This window comes from Bufo bufo, chromosome 3, assembly GCF_905171765.1.
Source record: "Bufo bufo chromosome 3, aBufBuf1.1, whole genome shotgun sequence".
Taxonomy (NCBI): Eukaryota; Metazoa; Chordata; class Amphibia; order Anura; family Bufonidae; genus Bufo; species Bufo bufo.
The window spans coordinates 180,597,397-180,620,933 of NC_053391.1; the positions used below are offsets into that span (position 1 = coordinate 180,597,397).

Here is a 23,537-nt window from a genome sequence, read left to right on the forward strand (position 1 = left end):
AAGGCATAGTAATCTTAGTGTATGTAAACTTTTGACATTGCAGAAAGTAATAAAAATGCCTTAAAACATTCTCTCTCGTTATTCTGGCATTTGGCAAATAATAATATGTCACGAGGGTGTCAAGAGCCACGCCTGACTCCGTTATACCCGGGGTCAGGAAGTCGCAGCGGGTGGCTGCGCGCTCTATGTCTAAAGACAGTACTGTTTATTAATGGTAGCTTTCTGGGTTTGCCTTGCAATCCTTTTTGGCTCACTCAGGGATCCGTAGCTTCTCCTCCTCAGCTGTTTCTTGTCCAGCAATCCCAACCTCCTTATATTCCCATCTCTCACTTCTCTGGTTGCCAGATATAGAGCTTCCTGCCTGGACTTCTATACTGACCCACTGGAGCTGTGTAGCTGTGTTCCCTGGTTGTTGTTCCAGAACGTTACCCTCCGGATCCCTGTTGGACCTTGGTGGTCTGCTGTTGTCGCCCACCTGGGATTATATGTTTGTCTGTATTGTCTGTCCTCTCCTTGGTGTTTTCCTTTTAGTGTCAGTGGTGCGGACTAGTGATCCCACCGCCCGGTTCACTACATAGGGCTCATCTTAGGGAAAGCCAGGGTTTAGGCACGTGATCGGCGTACGGGTGAGGAACCCGTCTAGGGACGTCAGGGCAGTCAGGTGCCAGCCGCAAGGTGAGTCAGGGGTCACCATCTTTCCCTCTCCCTTGGACAGGGTCTTCCCATTTCCCTCCCTTCGCGTGACGCCGGTCATTACATAATAATTATGGTAATCTTAATTGACCAAAAACAGGAAAGGTTTATTCTGATTTCATGTCAGATCTTGAGAAAACATGCATATGTGTCTTTTTATATAGTGTATGTAAATTTCTGGTTTCAACTGTACATACCACAAAAATGGTACCAATAAGGCTACTTTCACACCTGCGTTAGGTGCGGATCCGTCTTGTATGTGCACAAACGGATCCGCCCTGATAATGCAAACGCTTGTATCTGTTCAGAACGTATCCGTTTTGACTTACACTGAAAGTCAATGGGAGGCGGATCCGTTTTCAATTGCACCATATTGTGTCAGTGAAAACGGATCCGTCCCCATTGAATTACATTGTAAGACAGGACGGATCCGTTTGGCTCCGCATCGTCAGGCGGACATCAAAACGCTGCAAGCAACGTTTTTGGTGTCCGCCACCAGAGCGGAATGGAGGCTGAACAGAGGCAAACTGATGCATTCTGAACGGATCCTTATCCATTCAGAATGCATTGGGGCTAAACTGATCCATTTTGGCCGCTTGTGAGAGCCTGAAACGGATCTCACAAGCGGACCCAGAAACGCCAGTGTGCAAGTAGCCTAAAAAATACAGTTTGTTACGCAAACAACAAGCCCTCATACAGCTCTTTAGACCGAAATCTATGGCAATGCAAAGAAATTATTATTTTTATTTTAAAGGTTTTTATAATTTTTTTAAACTAGTAAAACACTCGTATTGCGCCGCAGAATAAGGATGTCAGGTAATTTTTACCGCAAAGTGAACATTGTTATTAAAAATGTATCGACTATACCGACTATTTCTCTATTATATATCTATTAGGAAAACTGATCCCTTTCCATGACGGAACAATTTGACAATAAGCATGTAGAATTATAACTGGAATTTAAATCTCTCACAAACATTCAGAATAGAAATGAGGTATGCCCACATCTGCATGCAGCACTATTTTTCTTATCAATACCACAGACACCTTGGCGGAACCCAACATGCTCCATTGTTAGCCAACAAAGCCCATGAAGAGGTGGTAATTTCTATTGTGTGACCTATTTGATAGCACTATTTGATACTTGATACTATATTTCAGCTTTATTGTTGTTAATGACAGTAAAAGTAACTCAAGAAGAAAGATCATTTCCTCATATTTCATAAACCTCTATGCTGTATACTTACGCAGTCTTGGCACATACTGTACATCTCCAGACTCCATCTTTCACCACTACTTTGCAGTCCTTGCACACTCGGTATTCACATGTTTGACAAATACTACCTCGATTATAGATCAGCCCCAGGGACGCCTGGCAGCGGGCACAGATTTTGGCACTATTCTGACGTAGTTGGTGAATTTTAGCACCTTTCTTTTTGATTTCCAGAAAATCATTTTTTAATTTTCTAAAAAGACAAAGAATAAGAAAAAATATATAAATATTAAAGTACTACGTACATGGTATTAAATACAACTAACCAGTCGTTTCACGCAGGAGCGACTCAGAGCATATAAGTATGCAGCCATGAGGGTCTCGTGTTGTTCCAACCAAATGTCAGAATGAGAAAGTAGGTCAGTGTGAATGATTTATACCATGGAATGATAGTTTGTGCCATGAGGGGCAGTTTGTATTTGTAAAACACTCAACCAACTGGGATTGTCACACATAACAGTCTGTAGAGTTTACAGAGAACAATCTCACGAGTCATGAGTGACCTTGCTATTAAGAGAGTCAAAGAGAATGCCAGACTGGTCCTGGCTGATCATGACAATAATTTATAGCAACTTGTAATTCGTGGGATACAACAGTGACATGCAGCATATGCATCTCAGAATGCACAGCAGAAGACCACACCAGGCTCAAGAAAACTGGATGGACAAATTTTGATTTTTGATTTACTATTCATATGGTAAGGTCATATTGGAAACCGCATGAATATATTAATAAATCCTGCCGAGTGTCAATAGTCCAGGCTCATTGAGGAGTAAGGGTACATAGGCTTACATTAGATCCCACAATATCAACTGAATGACCACAGCTTACACATTTGTCAGTAGCTACTTCCAGAGAGATAATAAATTCAGTGTACTCCCATGGCCTGCAGAATAACAAGATGTCAATCCAATTGAAAACCTTACAGATGTGGGATAATTACAGTATTTGCCCCCTTACAGATTTATTTAATATTTATGTTTTTGCTCATTTGTCACATTTAAATGTTTCAGATTATCAAACAAATTTGAATTTGAAATATTAACCTAACTAAATACAAAAATGCAGTTTTTAAATGATGATTTCATTTATTGAGGGAAAAAGCTATCCAAACAAAACTTATACAAACCCTATGTGAAAAAGTAATTGCCCCTAAACCTAATAACTGGTTGTGCCACCCTTGGCGGCAACAACTCCAAGTGTTTGCGATAACTGCCGATGAGTCTTTCAAATCTCTGTAAAGGAATTTTGGCCCACTCTTCTTTGCAGAATTGTTTTAATTCAGCCACATAGGAGGGTTTTCAACAATGAACAGCCTGTTTAAGGTCATGCCACAGCATCTCAATCAAATTTAAGTCCAGACATTGATTAGATCACTCCAAAACCTTCATTTATTTTTTTTTTTAGCTTTTCAGAGATACACTTGCTCTTGTGCTTCAAATCATTGTTCTGCTACAGAACCCAAAAACGCTTGAGCTTAAGGTCACGAACTGATGGCCGGACATTCTCCTTCAGGATTTTCTGGTAGAAAGCAGAATTCATGGTTCCAGCAAATCAGCCCCAGACCATCACACTACCACCACTATGTTTGACTGTCAGTTCGAGATTCTTCTTCTGAAGTGAGTTTTACGCCAGATGTAACATGACACACACCTTCCAAAAAGTTCCACTTTTGTGTCTTCAGACCACAGAATATTTTCCCAAAAGGCTTGGAGATTATCAAGAATTTTTTTTGGAAAATGTAAGACGGACCTTTATGTTCTTTTTGGTCAGCAGTGGTTTTCACCTTTGAATCCTCCCATGCATACCATTTTTGCCCAGTCTCTATGTTATTGTTGAATCATGAACACTGAGCTTAACTGAGACAAGTGAGGCCTATAGCGCTTTAGATGTTGTTCTGGGTTCTTTTATGACCTTCTGGATGAGTCGTTGATGCGCTCTTAGAGTAATTCTGGTAGGCTAGCTACTCCTGGGAAGGTTCACCACTGTTCCATGTTTTCTCCATTTGTTTGGAGTCCCAAAGCCATAGAAATGGCTTTGTAACCTTTTCCAGAATGAAAGATGTCAGTGGCCTTTTTTCCCACCTGTTCTTTAATTTTTTTTCAGATCGGGGAATGATGTGTTGCTTTTTGGGATATTTTAGTCTACATCATGTTTTCAGATTCAGGTTCTATTTAAGTGATTTCTTGATTCTACAGGTCTGACAGTAATCAGTCCTGGGTGTAGCTAGTGATATTGAACTCAGGTTTCTAAAAACATAGTTAATATATTGGAGGGGGGGAGGGAGAGGGCAAATATTTTTTCCCTCAGGGCCAGGTTGTTTGGAATAAAAAAATTAAATCATAATTTAAAAATTGCTTTTTGTATTTACTCAGGTTATCTTTGTCTGATTTGTCTGACTAAATTTGTTTGATATTCTGAAACATTTAGGTGTGACAAATGTTGAAAAAACTAAAGAAATCTATAAGGGGAAAATTCTTTTTCACAGCACTATATATATATATATATATATATATATATATATATATATATACACTGCTCAAAAAAATAAAGGGAACACCTAAACAACACAATGTACCTCCAAGTCAATCACACTTCTGTGAAATCAAACTGTCCACTTAGGAAGCAACACTGAGTGACAATCAATTTCACATGCTGTTGTGCAAATGGGATAGACAACAGGTGGAAATTATAGGCAATTAGCTAAACACCCCCAATAAAGGAGTGGTTCTGCAGGTGGTGACCACAGACCTCTTCTCAGTTCCTATGTTTCCTGGCTGATGTTTTGGTCACTTTTGAATGCTGGCGGTGCTTTCACTCTAGTGGTAGCATGAGACAGAGTCTACAACCCACACAAGTGGCTCAGGTAGTGCAGCTTATCCAGGATGGCACATCAATGCGAGCTGTGGCAAGAAGGTTTGCTGTGTCTGTCAGCGTAGTGTCCAGAGCATGGAGGCGCTACCAGTAGACAGGCCAGTACATCAGGAGACGTGGAGGAGGCCATAGGAGGGCAACAACCCAGCAGCAGGACCTCTACCTCCGCCTTTGTGCAAGGAGGAACAGGAGGAGCACTGCCAGAGCCCTGCAAAATGACCTCCAGCAGGCCACAAATGTGCATGTGTCTGCTCAAACGGTCAGAAACAGACTCCATGAGGGTGATATGAGGGCCCGACGTCCACAGGTGGGGGTTGTGCTTACAGCCCAACACCGTGCAGGACGTTTGGCATTTGCCAGAGAACACCAAGATTGGCAAATTCGCCACTGGCGCCCTGTGCTCTTCACAGATGAAAGCAGGTTCACACCAGGGCCGGCGCCACCAGTAAGGCGACTTAGGCAGTCGCCTAGGGCGCCATTTAGCAGGGGGCGCCCGTTGCGGTGTGGTGTAAAAAAAAAAAAGAAGGTGCTTATATAAGTTCGGTCGGCCGGCGGCGCCCCTCATGCTGCGCCTCCTGAGCGGCTGAGCGCTAGCCGCTCCTCTAAAGAATCTCCGGCCGCCGGCTCAGTGCTGCGCAGCCTGCCTGCCCCTGCTGTGTCTGCTCTGTGCTGTTAATGTAGCGTGGCCGAGCTCTGTTCGGTCTGCGGTACAGGAGCTTTTGTTTCCTGTACCCAGCCAGACTGACAGGAAGTGCTCACTTAGTGTGCACTTCCTTTCAGTCCGGCCGGGTACAGGAAACAAATGCTCCTGTACCGCGGACCGAACAGAGCTCGGCCATGCTGCACTAGAGGTGACAGGGGGAAGGGGGGATGGAAATGGAAATGAGAGTGACAAGGGGGGGGGAATGGAAATGAGAGTGACAAGGGGGGGGGAATGGAAATGAGAGTGACAAGGTGGGGGAATGGAAATGAGAGTGACAAGGGGGGGGAATGGAAATGAGAGTGACAAGGGGGGGGTGAATGGAAATGAGAGTGACAAGGGGGGGGATGGAAATGAGAGTGACAAGGGGGGGAATGGAAATGAGAGTGACAAGGGAGGGGGGGTGTAGAATGAGAGTGACAAGGGAGGGGGGGGTGTAGAATGAGAGTGACAAGGGAGGGGGGTAGAATGAGAGTGACAAGGGGGGGGGGTAGAATGAGAGTGACAAGGGGGGGGGGGGGGAAGAGAGTGACAAGGGAGTCCCCAGAGCCAGACCAAGATCCAGACTGCAGCCAGAGACCAGATCATCTTATTGTCCTGGTGGTAAGTAGACAATGCAATATGTTTATTATGTAATTGTTTAGTTATTAATACTACATTGGAAACTAATTTACCTCACATTTAGGGTCCATTCACACATCCGTGTGTGTTTTGCGGATCCTCAAAACACGGACAGCGGCAATGTGCGATCCGCATTTTGCGGATCGCACATTGCCGGCACTAAGAGAATATGCCTATTCTTGTCCACTATTGTGGACAAGAATAGGACATGCTCTAATTTTTTCAGGATCGGAATTGCGGATCCGGGGCCGCACATCGTGCGGCCCCGTAGAAATGTATGGGTTCGCAATTCCGTTCCGCAAAAAGAGACAGCTACAAGAAGCTTGATTAACCGTAAGGGAAGCATAGCAGTTCTTTTAATTTAAAAGCTGAATAAGGGGTGGAACATATGTGATGTCTGATAAGGGGGGGGGGCGGCAATTTTTATCTTGCCTAGGGCGGCAAAAATCCTTGCACCGGCCCTGGTTCACACTGAGCACATGTGACAGACGTGACAGAGTCTTGAGACGCCGTGGAGAACGTTCTGCTGCCTGCAACATCCTCCAGCATGACCGGTTTGGCATTGGGTCAGTAATGGTGTGGGGTGGCATTTCTTTGGAGGGTCGCACAGCCCTCCATGTGCTCGCCAGAGGTAGCCTGACTGCCATTAGGTACCGAGATGAGATCCTCAGACCCCTTGTGACACGATATGCTGGTGCGGTTGGCCCTGGGTTCCTCCTAATGCAAGACAATGCTAGACCTCATGTGGCTGGAGTCTGTCAGCAGTTCTTGCAAGACGAAGGCATTGATGCTATGGACTGGCCCGCCCGTTCCCCAGACCTGAATCCAATTGAGCACATCTGGGACATCATGTCTCGCTCTATCCACCAACGTCACGTTGCACCACAGACTGTCCAGGAGTTGGCAGATGCTTTAGTCCAGGTCTGGGAGGAGATCCCTCAGGAGACCGTCCACCACCTCATCAGGAGCATGCACAGGCGTTGTAGGGAGGTCATACAGGCACGTGGAGGCCACACACACTACTGAGCCTCATTTTGACTTGTTTTAAGGACATTACATCAAAGTTGGATCAGCTTGTAGTGTGTTTTTCCACTTTAATTTTGAGTGTGATTCCAAATCCAGACCTCCATGGGTTGAAAAATTTGATTTCCATTTTTTAATTTTTGTGTGATTTTGTTGTCAGCACATTTAACTATGTAAAGAACAAAGTATTTCAGAAGAATATTTAATTAATTCAGATCTAGGATGTGTTATTTTTGTGTTCCCTTTATTTTTTTGAGCAGTGTATATATATATATATATATATATATATATATATATTTGTTAAATAGCACCCTTGCTTTAGATTTTAGATTACTTTCAAAAATTGAGCATATGTGCAGATAAATGGGACATAAGGGCCGCCAGACTGCAATATGCTAAAATAAAGTACATCATATTATTTCAGCATCTTATCTCACGGCTTTATTCCAGCAAAATGTATCAGATCTGGGACTGATCACTTTAAAGACTTTTTTGGTTTAAAAGCATAATAAGCAGTATAATTTGTCACTGGATATGTTTTGTGAACAAATAATTTACATTCAGATAACACTCATTTCCATGCAGAAAATTGCTTAACCTACTTTGTGAAAATTGGCAGCTGTTTCCTTTCGTGTATGCCTGAGCAGAATTCAATTTTTTTCTCTATCAGAGGGTTATTATTGGGAAGAGTTTATACTGGACAATCTGGAGTATGGACGATATCCAGCACTCTCATAAAAAAATTCAAGGTTTATTGTCACTATCTAAAAAACATCAAGGCATCCACAGGAGACGACAAAAAAAACTTTACACGTCCTTAGTAGTGATGAGTGAATCAATTTGTGCAAATCAAAATCGTTAAAAAGTGGGGGGAATCTCTTGAGCAGCCCCTCAATGCTCAAGGAGGCAGATTTTTTTAAAACTAATTTTATTCATATGAATTGATTCACTCATCATTAGTCCTTGGTCATAGCTATGAAGACACAACATTTTTTGTTGTTTGAAACACGTAAAAGTCTCCTGGGGATGCCTTGACTCTAATTAAGGACACAAAGTTTTTTTGCTGTCTGAAACGCATAAGTATCTCCCGCAAATGCTTTAATGTTTGTTAGATTGTGACAATAACTCTTGAATTTTTTAAGGGCGTGCTGGAGATTTTTTGTTTATGTTTTTGGTGAGCTGTTCCTGAATTATTTCATTCTTTACAATATCTGGTGCCTTTAATTATACAAAATCATTGTAGAAGGTCAATATTTTTGAACAGTAGTTTTACATGTCTGGCACCAAATGATCTATGGATTTCCAGTCTTGCGGTGGTACAGCTAGAGCTCTTCATTACAGGAGAACATACTTCATATAACATAAACTATGTAAAATGTCCTCACCATGCATATATCTATGGATCAGGACTGTTACTCATGGCTGTACTACTGTATGCATTCATGTTGGACAGATCGGCACCCATAGAAATGTATAGAACTATATTGTACCAATACCACACAGATATTTTTTTCTATGGATTCATATGGAAGTCTGTGCTCCCGCTATTGCTGTGTGCATGCACCCATAATATAACTTATTTCCAAAGAGGGTCATAGCTGAATAAAATATGGATGTAATTTACTGGACCGGCAGATTCACCCTCTTTTGCTATATATGTAAATAAAAGATGTGACCATTGTTTCTTCCCTTTAAACCATCTTTTTTCACGCAATGCAATAAAACAATTGCTTTCAGATCTCTAAAATCAATATCATCTTCACATTCAAGTCAGGATTACATTAGTGGCCACAAAGATAAACCAGTAAAAAGAAATTACAATTCTGACATTAATAAATGGTTCTATCAGAGCATAGACAGTTGAAGTAGTTGATGATGAATGACCGATAAATAGGGAAAAAAAAAAGATTTAAAAAAAGGAGAAGCAAAAGATAAGGCAAAGAGAAGCAGAAAAAAGTATATAGACAAGACTTTAACAGAAAAATACTCCTGGAGTCACAGAAGACATGGGTGCTAAGGTATGCAGCCTGTTGGAGTTCTATAGGGACGTGATAGGCCATCTGTATACTTCATAGTGTGTACAGACCTATGGAGTTCTAGTGTCTGGTTCTGGCTCTGCAGTTCCTGAAAACTGCTGATCGGGAGCAGTACCATGCATCAGACCCCCGCCGATCTGATTGTGATGACCTGTCCTAATGAAAGGTCATCAATAGTCCAGTAATGTAGAAGGGTAAGGGTACACGAGTGCATTGAAAGTACAGTCATCTGCACTCTGTAATAAAGCTGTGGCTGAGGGATACTGAATAGTGGAATAACATACGGAATTACGTTTTAATATATGCAAATGAGCCTTTAGGAGCAACGGGGGTGTTGCCGTTACACCTAGAGGCTCAGCTCTATCTGCAATGCGGGTACATATGAACATGGGACCAACACAGATGCCATCAGCTGCCAAGAGCACGGGCAACCGGTCAGCCAGTTCTATTGGTACAAATCTGCTGACAGGTGCCCTTTAAGCAGTTTTACAGAACTGACTCACTAAACTCTGCTGTGCGGCCTAGCACCCAGAGTAAGAGATGAATCAGATGAAGCATGCTGCCCCTGTCCTCCCCACTTCCAGACAACGACTGACAATTTTCTTCTTATACGTAACAGGAAAGCATAATTTTGTAAGTTCTGAGAAACGGCTTCAAGGGGTTTTCTGGAATTACTATTTTCTTTAACAGATATGCTCATGTAGTCTCTTATCTAATGTACATCATTGCCATGATTTTTTTTCAACTTGAACTCTCCTGACCCATTTTTACTATGTTAAAGGGGTTATCCAAAGTGTAAAACATGCCTCCCAATCCCCAGGCCCCACAGCTATTGGCTGTCCCAACCTCCGGCCCCCACCTCCGTCGCTGGATGTCCTGATACACACAACAGAGAGATGCAGCGGTGGTTGTGCAGGGATCAGGAGTGACGCGGGTTCCAGGGTTAAGTATAATCTATATGAGGGGATTGGGGGTATGTTTTACACTTTAGATAACCCCTTTAACAAATTACTCTGGTTTGTTCCCATCTTGTATGTAGCACTTCCTGTTGCTGTATCCAACCAAACCCATGATGCACTTCTCCTTTTTCTGCCACAGCTCCACCACTTCCAACACTGAGCTGACAGCTTCTCTTTAAAACTAAACTAACTAAATAAAACGTATTATTTTCACAGCTATATTGGATATCAGTCATATTGTCAGAATAGATCCAGAGATGTAATTTAAATGGTTACTGTCGTTTCAACAAACTTTTCAGAAAACAATGATGCAGATCAATACAAAAAACTGTAATCTACACTATAAAAGTTAATGTCTGCTTGTCTGTCCTCTATAGGCATCCAAACACTTTAACCCTTTGACCCCATATATGGCACACAGGTAAATCGGCAGGCTCGGACTGGCCCCGGTGGGCCCCTGAGCAAGGTGGGCCCCTAGTCTCCCACCCCCTGCACAAGTGGCACATAACACAGTAGACTTACTGCACTACATACATATATTCAATGTACAGCACCTCAACCAGTCTATGTTGATATAAAAAACTTGCTAAAATATTTATTATATTTGAATGTATCCGTATGTTGGGCCCCCAAAATAAATTTTACTGGTGGCGGTAGGTACCCCAGTCCGACACTGTAAATCGGTGTGCATCCAGGTAGGTTTTGCCACATGTGACCTAGCCACAGTAAGAGTGATGGGATGGCGTTAGCTCCAGCATCAGTTACAATGTCTAAATCTTCCTTCTAATATCTTCTCATAGGCACACCAAAATTGGCAGATATGAAAATCAGGTCTCTGGCATGATTTTCGTAATGGTCTTGATGTTACTGGATGTCACTGGGCTGTGGTAGGAGCCACAATATCTCATAGGCAACCATATTGGATCTGCGATATCTAACCTGCATGTGAGCTCAGTATTCTGTAACTCTGAGTCAGGCTATATTTTTATTACACAGTTTTCCCAATCACATCACTGTTGTTTTCTGTTGTTATCAGCCATTATCAGAGGATTGTACACAGAAGATATATATATATATATATATAAAATCCCAAATATTGCAGCAGCACAGTCAGACGTTGTGCACTGGGTGCAATTCCTCACAGAGGCCGGCCCCTCCTCCAAGATATATACTTAACAAAATGATGAGGCAGCACTTCCAGCTTTAAGGTGACAGGGTGAAGACCCCAATAGACTTTAATCCGGCAACGTTTCGGCCTGCTCAATGAGGCCTTTATCAAGCTACATAACAGTGTATACAACCAGGTATATATACCCACAATCCAATACAAAATAATTACAATCAGTGATTACACATGTCATCAATCAAGTCACATGATCTCCAACTCCATCATCACGTGACTTTTGTGCATAGTAAACATTTGTAAAAAAAGTCATACAAAGATATAAAAAATACAAAATAGTGATCATCCTTGCTTACAGTAGATATGTGCATTTCAATCAATATATGTACGTACATCCATTTTAAAAAAAAGAGTTTATGTCCCCTGCATACATAACCCCAAGATGTACATAAAGTGCATAAGTGCTCCGTGCATAAAGAGTTAAAATCTTTTATTTGTGATGCAGCTGCATCATATCTAAACTTAAAATCAACCTGTTGGAGCTCACCATTCATGGACCCATAGAACAGACCGGCGTTGGCGTCCCTCAGTCTGCAGCGCGCATGCTCCGGGTCAGACGTCACTGGTCCCGCCCCCTACGTCGCCGCGCTCCTACGTGCCAACTCCATGGACCGCAGCGTCATCCAATGGAGCGCATCGCAGGACCAACAGCAACGAGGGGAGGAGGGCCAGGTCATGTGACACAGAAATACGTCACGCTACATCAGAGGGCGTGTTCACGCTCCGGGTCAGACGTCACTGGTCCCGCCCCCCACACTGCCGCGCCCCTATGTGCCTACTCCATGGACCACAACGTCATCCAATGGAGCGCATCACAGGGACAACAGCATAGGAGGGAGAAGGGCCAGGTCATGTGACACGGCGTAAACACCTCGCCGCACCAGAAGGCGTGTTCAGTGTTCAAGGAGATCTAAAAAATATCTAAAAAATATATATAAAAAATATCAAAGCGGACAATCGCGGAGGTGCCTGTAGTGACAGTGCGCAACCTTGCATGCTACAACAAATCTACAACCTCAGCGTATAAAGGGCGGACGGGGTGGAAAAAATGAAATCGACCCCCAACCAGAGGCGATCCCATCTCTTCCACCGGGTCCCCAACTATCAAAATCATTATATGTGCAATTACAATGGGACAAACCCTTCCCATCTATCTGCACCGCGAACTCTGACATCAGTATATAACCACTCGCTATCCGGCTTGTGGCAAGTGAATATTGTATATCAACTCATGTAGTTCGCTAGTTGTAAAATAATTTATAGAGGTCAATAGACACATTGCGCATCAAGTCGCCCACTTGGACACACATCCGCCACCGTCCATCTAATCTCCTCTCTATGGTCACTTCATTCACCGGCGTGTTCAAGGGTCCATAGGCGGCTCCATGTAATGAAACAGATAAAGGGTCATTGGGCTCATCTACAGATTTATCTGAAATAGATGAAAAAATGTATCAACTTTTGTTCAAGAAAGAGTGTACACTGTTACATATCCCCCACATCAAAACAAAATGGAAGAGGACCCCCACGTCCGGCATGCTGACTGCACATCTACTATCCACATAGTTCCCATCTACATTCTGCATTGAGGCCATCAGGCTTCAATGTATGTAACCTGTGTATCCACATAATCTCACGTTGTTTAAGAAGCTTTTCCCTGTTACCTCCCCTTTTCAGTGGTGGGATATGATCTATCACCCTGAATTTGAGGTCCTTCTCCCTGTGTCCAGCTTCAATAAAATGCTTGGGCACAGGAAGATCTTTCCTCTTTTGGCGAATGGAATATCTGTGATAGTTCATCCTGGTCTTAACATCACATATGGTCTCCCCTACATAAAGGAGATTGCAGGGGCAAGACAAGAGATAGACCACATATGAGCTATCACAGGTCAGAAAGTGCCGTATGTCAAACTGCGTATTTAATACTGGGTGTGTGAATCTCTCCCCTTTAAGCATATAGCTGCAGTTAACACAGCTCAAACACGGATAACATCCGTATTTTTTGCGACCTATATACGTCTGGACTTTAGCCTTGTCACCAACCACCTCAGCTCTGACTAACTTGTCCCTCAGGTTATCTGCTCTCCTATATGACATTAGAGGGGGTACCGTGAATTCTTTCACTTTACCAAAGTTGCTGCTTAATATGGGCCAGTGTTTTTTAACGGCACCTGCTATTTTGTAACTGCCTTCAGTGTATGTCGAAATGAATGGCACCCTCGCCTGCTTGCTTACTTCCTTCGGACTCTCTGTTTTCAATTCATTCAATTGTCTATGAACCAGTCTTCTGGGGTACCCTCTATTGATGAACTTATCTGCCATCTCAGACAGTCTCTTAGTTCGTACCTGTGAGTCTTTTACTATACGTTGCACACGGAGGAACTGGCTCCGTGGCAATGTCTTAACCATAGACCGCGGATGACAACTCTCAAACCTCAATAGTTTGTTACAGTCCGTCGGCTTGGTAAACAAATCGGTTATGAGTACAGTATCATGCTTCATAACCATGGTGTCCAGAAATTGAACCTGCTCGGTGGAGTACGTGAGAGTGAACTGGATCTCAGGATCCATTTCATTTAGAAATCCATGAAAACTAGCCAACTCATTCTCAGTGCCGTCCCAGATGACAAAAACATCGTCTATGTATCTCCACCACCCCCGCACATGGCTGAAGTGGTGGGACACATAGACGTGTTCAGCCTCCAGGCCCGACATGAAAATGTTGGCGTAAGTCGGCGCCATATTTGAACCCATTGCGGTTCCCCGCTGTTGAAGGTAGTAGCCATCTTGGAACGCAAAGTAATTATATCTCAGTACTACACCGAGCAGGTCCAAAATGAACTCCCTGCATTCATCAGTGTATTCTGTCTCAATCAAACATTTCTTGACTGCCTCTACACCCCTATCATGATTGATAGAGGTGTAGAGGCTCACCACATCAAATGAAACTAGCAGTGTGTTTGCCGTTACCCCCACATTAGCGATTCTATCCAAGAAGTCTCCCGTATCACGTATGTAAGATCTAGCCCCAACCGCAAACTTCCGCAAGATCTTATCTAGAAAGATCGCCAGATTGGAGAATACGGACTCCCTCCCAGAGACAATAGGTCTCCCCGGGGGGTTTTTTACACACTTATGAATTTTAGGTAACACGTATATCAATGGTGTCTTAGGCTGAGTTATTAATAGGTACTTATACAGAGCTTCATCAATCAGACCCCCCATTTTGGCTCTATCCAATACTCCAGTGATTACCTTCATCACTTCAAATTTGGGGTCATGGTTGAGCCGTCTGTACACCTGGGTATCACCCAGTTGTCTCTGTATTTCGGAGATATACCAGTCGGTGTCCATCACAACGACGGCTCCCCCCTTATCGTGTAAGTGTGTAAAAAAACCCCCGGGGAGACCTATTGTCTCCGGGAGGGAGTCCGTATTCTCCAATCTGGCGATCTTTCTAGATAAGATCTTGCGGAAGTTTGCGGTTGGGGCTAGATCTTACATACGTGATACGGAAGACTTCTTGGATAGAATCGCTAATGTGGGGGTAACGGCAAACACACTGCTAGTTTCATTTGATGTGGTGAGCCTCTACACCTCTATCAATCATGATAGGGGTGTAGAGGCAGTCAAGAAATGTTTGATTGAGACAGAATACACTGATGAATGCAGGGAGTTCATTTTGGACCTGCTCGGTGTAGTACTGAGATATAATTACTTTGCGTTCCAAGATGGCTACTACCTTCAACAGCGGGGAACCGCAATGGGTTCAAATATGGCGCCGACTTACGCCAACATTTTCATGTCGGGCCTGGAGGCTGAACACGTCTATGTGTCCCACCACTTCAGCCATGTGCGGGGGTGGTGGAGATACATAGACGATGTTTTTGTCATCTGGGACGGCACTGAGAATGAGTTGGCTAGTTTTCATGGATTTCTAAATGAAATGGATCCTGAGATCCAGTTCACTCTCACGTACTCCACCGAGCAGGTTCAATTTCTGGACACCATGGTTATGAAGCATGATACTGTACTCATAACCGATTTGTTTACCAAGCCGACGGACTGTAACAAACTATTGAGGTTTGAGAGTTGTCATCCGCGGTCTATGGTTAAGACATTGCCACGGAGCCAGTTCCTCCGTGTGCAACGTATAGTAAAAGACTCACAGGTACGAACTAAGAGACTGTCTGAGATGGCAGATAAGTTCATCAATAGAGGGTACCCCAGAAGACTGGTTCATAGACAATTGAATGAATTGAAAACAGAGAGTCCGAAGGAAGTAAGCAAGCAGGCGAGGGTGCCATTCATTTCGACATACACTGAAGGCAGTTACAAAATAGCAGGTGCCGTTAAAAAACACTGGCCCATATTAAGCAGCAACTTTGGTAAAGTGAAAGAATTCACGGTACCCCCTCTAATGTCATATAGGAGAGCAGATAACCTGAGGGACAAGTTAGTCAGAGCTGAGGTGGTTGGTGACAAGGCTAAAGTCCAGACGTATATAGGTCGCAAAAAATACGGATGTTATCCGTGTTTGAGCTGTGTTAACTGCAGCTATATGCTTAAAGGGGAGAGATTCACACACCCAGTATTAAATACGCAGTTTGACATACGGCACTTTCTGACCTGTGATAGCTCATATGTGGTCTATCTCTTGTCTTGCCCCTGCAATCTCCTTTATGTAGGGGAGACCATATGTGATGTTAAGACCAGGATGAACTATCACAGATATTCCATTCGCCAAAAGAGGAAAGATCTTCCTGTGCCCAAGCATTTTATTGAAGCTGGACACAGGGAGAAGGACCTCAAATTCAGGGTGATAGATCATATCCCACCACTGAAAAGGGGAGGTAACAGGGAAAAGCTTCTTAAACAACGTGAGATTATGTGGATACACAGGTTACATACATTGAAGCCTGATGGCCTCAATGCAGAATGTAGATGGGAACTATGTGGATAGTAGATGTGCAGTCAGCATGCCGGACGTGGGGGTCCTCTTCCATTTTGTTTTGATGTGGGGGATATGTAACAGTGTACACTCTTTCTTGAACAAAAGTTGATACATTTTTTCATCTATTTCAGATAAATCTGTAGATGAGCCCAATGACCCTTTATCTGTTTCATTACATGGAGCCGCCTATGGACCCTTGAACACGCCGGTGAATGAAGTGACCATAGAGAGGAGATTAGATGGACGGTGGCGGATGTGTGTCCAAGTGGGCGACTTGATGCGCAATGTGTCTATTGACCTCTATAAATTATTTTACAACTAGCGAACTACATGAGTTGATATACAATATTCACTTGCCACAAGCCGGATAGCGAGTGGTTATATACTGATGTCAGAGTTCGCGGTGCAGATAGATGGGAAGGGTTTGTCCCATTGTAATTGCACATATAATGATTTTGATAGTTGGGGACCCGGTGGAAGAGATGGGATCGCCTCTGGTTGGGGGTCGATTTCATTTTTTCCACCCCGTCCGCCCTTTATACGCTGAGGTTGTAGATTTGTTGTAGCATGCAAGGTTGCGCACTGTCACTACAGGCACCTCCGCGATTGTCCGCTTTGATATTTTTTATATATATTTTTTAGATATTTTTTAGATCTCCTTGAACACTGAACACGCCTTCTGGTGCGGCGAGGTGTTTACGCCGTGTCACATGACCTGGCCCTTCTCCCTCCTATGCTGTTGTCCCTGTGATGCGCTCCATTGGATGACGTTGTGGTCCATGGAGTAGGCACATAGGGGCGCGGCAGTGTGGGGGGCGGGACCAGTGACGTCTGACCCGGAGCGTGAACACGCCCTCTGATGTAGCGTGACGTATTTCTGTGTCACATGACCTGGCCCTCCTCCCCTCGTTGCTGTTGGTCCTGCGATGCGCTCCATTGGATGACGCTGCGGTCCATGGAGTTGGCACGTAGGAGCGCGGCGACGTAGGGGGCGGGACCAGTGACGTCTGACCCGGAGCATGCGCGCTGCAGACTGAGGGACGCCAACGCCGGTCTGTTCTATGGGTCCATGAATGGTGAGCTCCAACAGGTTGATTTTAAGTTTAGATATGATGCAGCTGCATCACAAATAAAAGATTTTAACTCTTTATGCACGGAGCACTTATGCACTCTATGTACATCTTGGGGTTATGTATGCAGGGGACATAAACTCTTTTTTTTAAAATGGATGTACGTACATATATTGATTGAAATGCACATATCTACTGTAAGCAAGGATGATCACTATTTTGTATTTTTTATATCTTTGTATGACTTTTTTTACAAATGTTTACTATGCACAAAAGTCACGTGATGATGGAGTTGGAGATCATGTGACTTGATTGATGACATGTGTAATCACTGATTGTAATTATTTTGTATTGGATTGTGGGTATATATACCTGGTTGTATACACTGTTATGTAGCTTGATAAAGGCCTCATTGAGCAGGCCGAAACGTTGCCGGATTAAAGTCTATTGGGGTCTTCACCCTGTCACCTTAAAGCTGGAAGTGCTGCCTCATCATTTTGTTAAGTATATATATATATATATATTTACAGCACTGGCTCACTGTTGTTCTCTGTTATTAGCCATTATCAAAGGATTGAATATGTGCATATACAGAACTATAGTATAGATATAGTATAGATATCTCTCAAGGTACAATGGTCTCGGGATACAACATTTTCAACTTACAATGGTCTTTCCTGGGCCATTGTAACTTGAAACCAGACTCAACATACAAAGTCTCAGACTCAGATCCAACCAATCAACATTGCCTTTTATTTGGTAAAACACCAGAATTGGCTGTCTAGCTCCTCTGTGGTACTACATGTCCTGCACTGCTCTCTGTCTGTACCATGATGCACCACTCCTTTGGATGTCAGGTGAGGGCGGCTACATTTTATTTTTCTAGTACACTGTGTACTGTACAAGAACGACCCCGAAGAAGCTCCTGTCTTAATCATATAAAGGACAAGTGATTTACAGTTTCCAGCATCTATTCCTGACTGTTATGTTATATGACTTACTTTATATGTCTTGGTAATATGTTTAATTTTCTTGAATCTTAATTTTTCTTAAATCTTAATTTTAATTTCTTTTGGAATGATATTTATGGACTTTGATAGTATTTTCCAGATTTCCATAGAGTTATGGCCTCAATTTACAATGGTTTCAAATTACAATGGTCGTCTCGGAACCAATTAACATTACAACTTGAGACCACTGTACTGTTAGTTCAGGTCATCAGACCACAGGATTTGTGGCCATAATAAGGGCACAAAAATGTCTCGTATCACACCAGTGTAAAATCGGTCTTTGTCTGGCACAGACAGGCACCAGGATTTGACATGTTATATTTCTACGTTTTTATCTGCCAGTAGCAGGTAGTACACTTTACTAGATAATCCTAGATGGGAAGGTACTGTGGAGAGGTTGCCCATAGAAGTCAAAAAGATTACTACTTTAATGTTCAAGATGAGACCTGAAATCTGGGCAACTGTCTTGTTTTTTTAAAATTAAAGTTTAACGTTCATTCATAACTCTTGAAGAGGGGCAGCAACTACATCTGGTCTTCCTGACTTCATTGGGATCCTTTTGACCCACTAAGAAGTCTTGAAAAGTAATACCAAGTCCAGTAGAGGCTTAAAGCCAATCTGGTGGTGAGATTTTGATTTCATGTTTCGAAAGTGTATTGGACTTGGCTTTTAAGCTTTTTCAGAATCTAAAGTTAGCAAATTTGAACTCAACTAACGGTTAACTTTAATTAGCAAAATGCCGACTAAGAGAACGCTCAATTAGCAGGAGGTCACCAATGGTCAGGAGGAAGCCTGCATCATGAGCTACAGAGACTTCTCAGCAAACTTTTTTAACTGCAAGCTGATCAAATGCACCATGCTGCTGCCATGCGACATGCTGCTTTCTCAGCAACAGATCAGAGAGGTGTCTTTTAGAAGCACATAGACTCCTGCTTAAACCTAGGCCGGAAAGCAAGCTGATAGAAAACATTATGCTCTTCAACATTTTAATGAGTGGGCGTTTGTGCATAATGCTGTTTTCAATTATGATACACCCACAGGCTATGCCCAACATAGACTGGTTGTGATTGGTATTTAGGAGGTTAAAAATGAAATAAGCGGTGTGTACTGCCTGGAAAATAGGACTACTTGTGATTTTTCCCATGAACAAAAAGGGCATGGACTGGCTTTCTGGACACCCTTATACACTCTTACAGATAAACCGACATTTTATACTTTTTGTAGTATATCAGAGAAAAATGCTTCCCCCCAATCCCACCCTTAACTAAGGTCTGTTTCACATCTGTGTTATGTGTCTCTGGCTGCTGGAGATGTCTGTATCCGGCACTGCTGGATGCTAGCTGACTCCCGCCGGCCCTTTCACTATAATGGGGACCGGCAGAGATCCGGCCACAACCCGGCAAACATGCCGAGAATCAGCAGGAAGAAAACTGCGCGCAGTTGTTTTCATCTGGCTGATTCTCGGCCCATTTGCTGGCTTGTGGCTGTATCTCCACCAGTCCCTATTATAGTGACGGATCCAGCAGGCTGTTCCTGGCCAGAACAGCCGCCGGATCTGCATAACGCAGATGTGAAACAGACCTAACATTCTCTGCTTAGTCTTAAGTGACAACTTGGCTGTTGGTTTGCTAAAGGAACAGATTACATGCAGCCCATCAAAGACTATGGAGAGGGGAGGGTGATGAGGCGTGAGCTGCAGTCAGAGAAAATACAAAAAAGAACTTAAAGGGATAATCTGATCTCAGGCTGGCTAGGATATGCCATCAATTTCAGATAGGTGTGGGTCCCACCTCTGGAACCTACTCCTATATCCAGAACAGACCCACCAAAATGAAAGAAGGGCAACTTAACATGAATGATCACCCTCTGTTCACCTACACAAGCTTTTTATGACATCCCATTCTAAATCTATAGGCAATAATACACCCTTTGCAGATAAAACATCTTACACTCTTATGGGAAGGCTTGTTTTTTGGGAAGATTTTGTAACGTGTGTTTGGGAATTTTTGCCTATTCATGCAGAAGAGCTTTTGTGAGGTCAGACACTGACATTGAACGAGGGGGCCTGGATTACAATCTCCATTCTATTTAATCCCAAAGGTGTTCTTAGATGGGCTCGAGGGCAGGGCTCTGTGCAGGCCAGTCAAGTTCTTCCACACCAAACTCACCCAAGCATGCATTTATGAACCCTGCTTTGTGCACTGGGGCATGGTCGTGCTGGAAGAGAAGGGCCTTACCCTAAAGTGTTCTCTCAAAGTTGGAAGTCTTTTTAATAAAAGGGTTAATGCCATATGTCAGAAGATTCATTAACTTTGAATCCTACTGGTTTCTAGATTAACAAGATATTATTCTGTGTACTACATAACTTACTGTCAAATATAGCAACTAGAACATTCTCTTGCAAGTTCTTGAATTTGCCATGTTGAAAGCTAATGAAAAACCTAAGACTTGAAGCAATACTCCAGGAAAACAGATCAATTATACATCTAAAGTGAGCAAAAATGATCATTAAAACAAATTCCATAAGCAAAAGACTAGACTTCACATGAACCATAGTTCCCTCCATCTCTGTCTCCCCATATTCCGCTTTTAATTGGGAAACAGTAATATACTAATTATTGAGACAGTGACTTTATATTCATTGATAAGTCTGTGTACACAAGTAACGGTCAGCCAAATCCAAAAAGGACAATTTCAGTGGGATCACCCCAAAACCTAACATGTATGGCCATGTATGTTGTTTTAGGGTGGGTTCAAGGATCAAGTAGGGTGGCCACTGGCTTTACCCAAGAAAGCCGGGCCTCACTGGCCATGCTCCTAAAGGGATACACCACGCCTACCTCTGTGAAGCCACGCCCCAGTGAAGCTACGCCCCCATCGCCAGCCGGGGAAAAAACGGGGGGAAGAATGGGAAGAAATTTCTGTGGAGAAGGTGAGCTGGGGGCAGCCGGGGGTGCTTCTCTCCCCCTCAGTCAGCCACAGGGAGCCATGTCTGTGGGCTCTACTGACTGACTGGGGGTCAGAGAAGCCTCAGTCAGTTGCTGCAGCTCACGCTCAGACAGCGCAATGCTGCTGTCTGAGCGTGAGCTACTGAAAGGGTGGACATCCCTGCGTCCGCCAAGGCCCTGTGTCGGACAGAGGACAGGGAGCCAGAAAACCGGACTGTCTGGCCTAAAACTGGACGTCTGGCCACCCTAGGATCAAGATGTCAGTTTCCCCATTTTCAGGATATTGCAAAAGCGTCCAGAATACTGCTAGCAGCTCCGATGCAATGATAACTAAACTTGATAAAGGGAATGTCCATCCGTGGCATATACTCTGCAAATACTGGACATTGGAGCTGGGGGTTGAAAATCTGCAGCATATTACAGTAGCAGCAACTAGATTAGCAATACAATTTTCACTGAAGAAAATCCACATTGGACCCGTCCCATGTGGATGCACTCTAAAACTTTGAGTAAACTCGAAAATTAAATAATCTGACACTTTAGCAGTCTAAGTGCATAAATGCTTAATTTAGATAATTAAAGGGGTTGTCCGGGTTCAGAGCTGAACCCGGACATACCCATAATTTCACCCCAGCAGCCCGATGCTCTCCTTTGCCCTGCGCTAAATCATGCAAGGCAAGGGCTCTTTTGTTTACTATCACACACTGCCGGGCGGAAGCTTCCGCCCGGCAGTGTGTTCGGTGACGTCACCGGCTCTGATGGGCGTGCTTTAGCACTGCCCTAGCCATTTTACAGGGTAGGGCAGCACTAAAGCCCACCCATCAGTGCCGGTGACGTTATCAGGCTTTCTGGCACCCCATGGAGAGCCAGATACGTCACCGGATCTCCAAAAAATGCCTTTGCCCTGCGCGATTTTGCGCAGGGCAAAGGAGAGCATCGGAGCATGAACTGCTCCGATGCTCAAGTGAGGGGGGCTGCCTGGGTTAAAATGGAGGTATGTCAGGGTTCAGCTCTGAACCCGAACAACCCCTTTAAACATCTCTGAAAAGTCTTCCAATTGCCTTAAAGGCTATTTTTTTTATTATTGCATTGTACTTATTTTGAGCTAAAAATCTTTTTTTTCAATAGGTCTTTATTAACGATATGGCATCCTTTTTTCTGTGCAGAGCTGACAAGCTCTACTAGCTGCCTGTGGATTTTTTTGTCTTTTCCATCATCTGAGGAGCAGACGGACTTCTTATCTGTGCTCTCTCACATAATAAACACTGATTAAAGCTCAATCTTTATCTTACTGATAAGAATGCGCTTAAATAAGTGTTTATGACCTCCTAGGTTACTTTCACACTAGCGTTTTTCTTTTCCAGTACTGAGTTCCGTCACAGGGGCTCAAATCCGGAAAAGAACTGATCAGTTTTATCCTAATGCATTCTGAATGGAGAGCAATCCGTTCAGTATGCATCAGGATGTCTTCAGTTCAGTTCCTCTTACGTTTTTTGGCTGGAGAAAATACCGCAGCATGCTGTATTTTTATCTCTGGCCAAAAATCCTGAACACTTGCCAGAATGCCGGATCCGGCATTAATTTCCATTAAAATGTATTAGTGCCGGATCCGGCATTAAAATTGCAGCATTGACGGATCAGTTTGTCCGGTCCGCGCATGCACAGACCTTTAAAAATGCAAAAAAAAAAATACTGGATCAGTTTTTCCGGATGACACCGGAGAGATAGATTCGGTATTTCAATGCATTTGTCAGATGGATCCGCATCCGGATCCGTCTGACAAATGTCATCGGTTTGCGTCCGGATTGCAGAATCATTGGCCGTAAGTGTGAAAGTACCCTTAGTAAATTAGAGATAAGGGTTATTAGATGACCGGCACAAAGTGAAAGTGAAAGTACCAATCACACAGTTAGAAAAACAGTTAACCCTTTTTGAAATAATGGCTCAATATTTTTAATAAAGGCTAATTGAAAATAAAATATTTAGACTAAAATAAGTTAAATGCAATCATAAAAAAATTGCCACAAAAGCTGTGCATAGCCTTTAAAATATTTATATTTACCGCTTTCTTCAGCGTCATTCTATGTGATGCTGGTCCAGTCCTCCTGCAGCTGCTTGTTAACAAACGTCAGTGGTAAAGTGACCGCTGCAGCCAATCACTGTCCTCAGCAGTAGGACAGTGATTGGCTGCTG

General features: G+C 43.4%; 1 protein-coding gene across 1 annotated transcript in view; it reads right to left on the minus strand.

The window, feature by feature from the left end:
* SYTL5 (synaptotagmin like 5) overlaps positions 1-23,537 on the minus strand; it is a 169,380-nt gene that overhangs the window by 105,199 nt on the left and 40,644 nt on the right. The window contains exon 3 of the mRNA XM_040423794.1: positions 1,941-2,159. Within this exon, the coding sequence (XP_040279728.1) occupies positions 1,941-2,159 (219 nt within the window). The remainder of the gene's footprint in view (positions 1-1,940; positions 2,160-23,537) is intronic.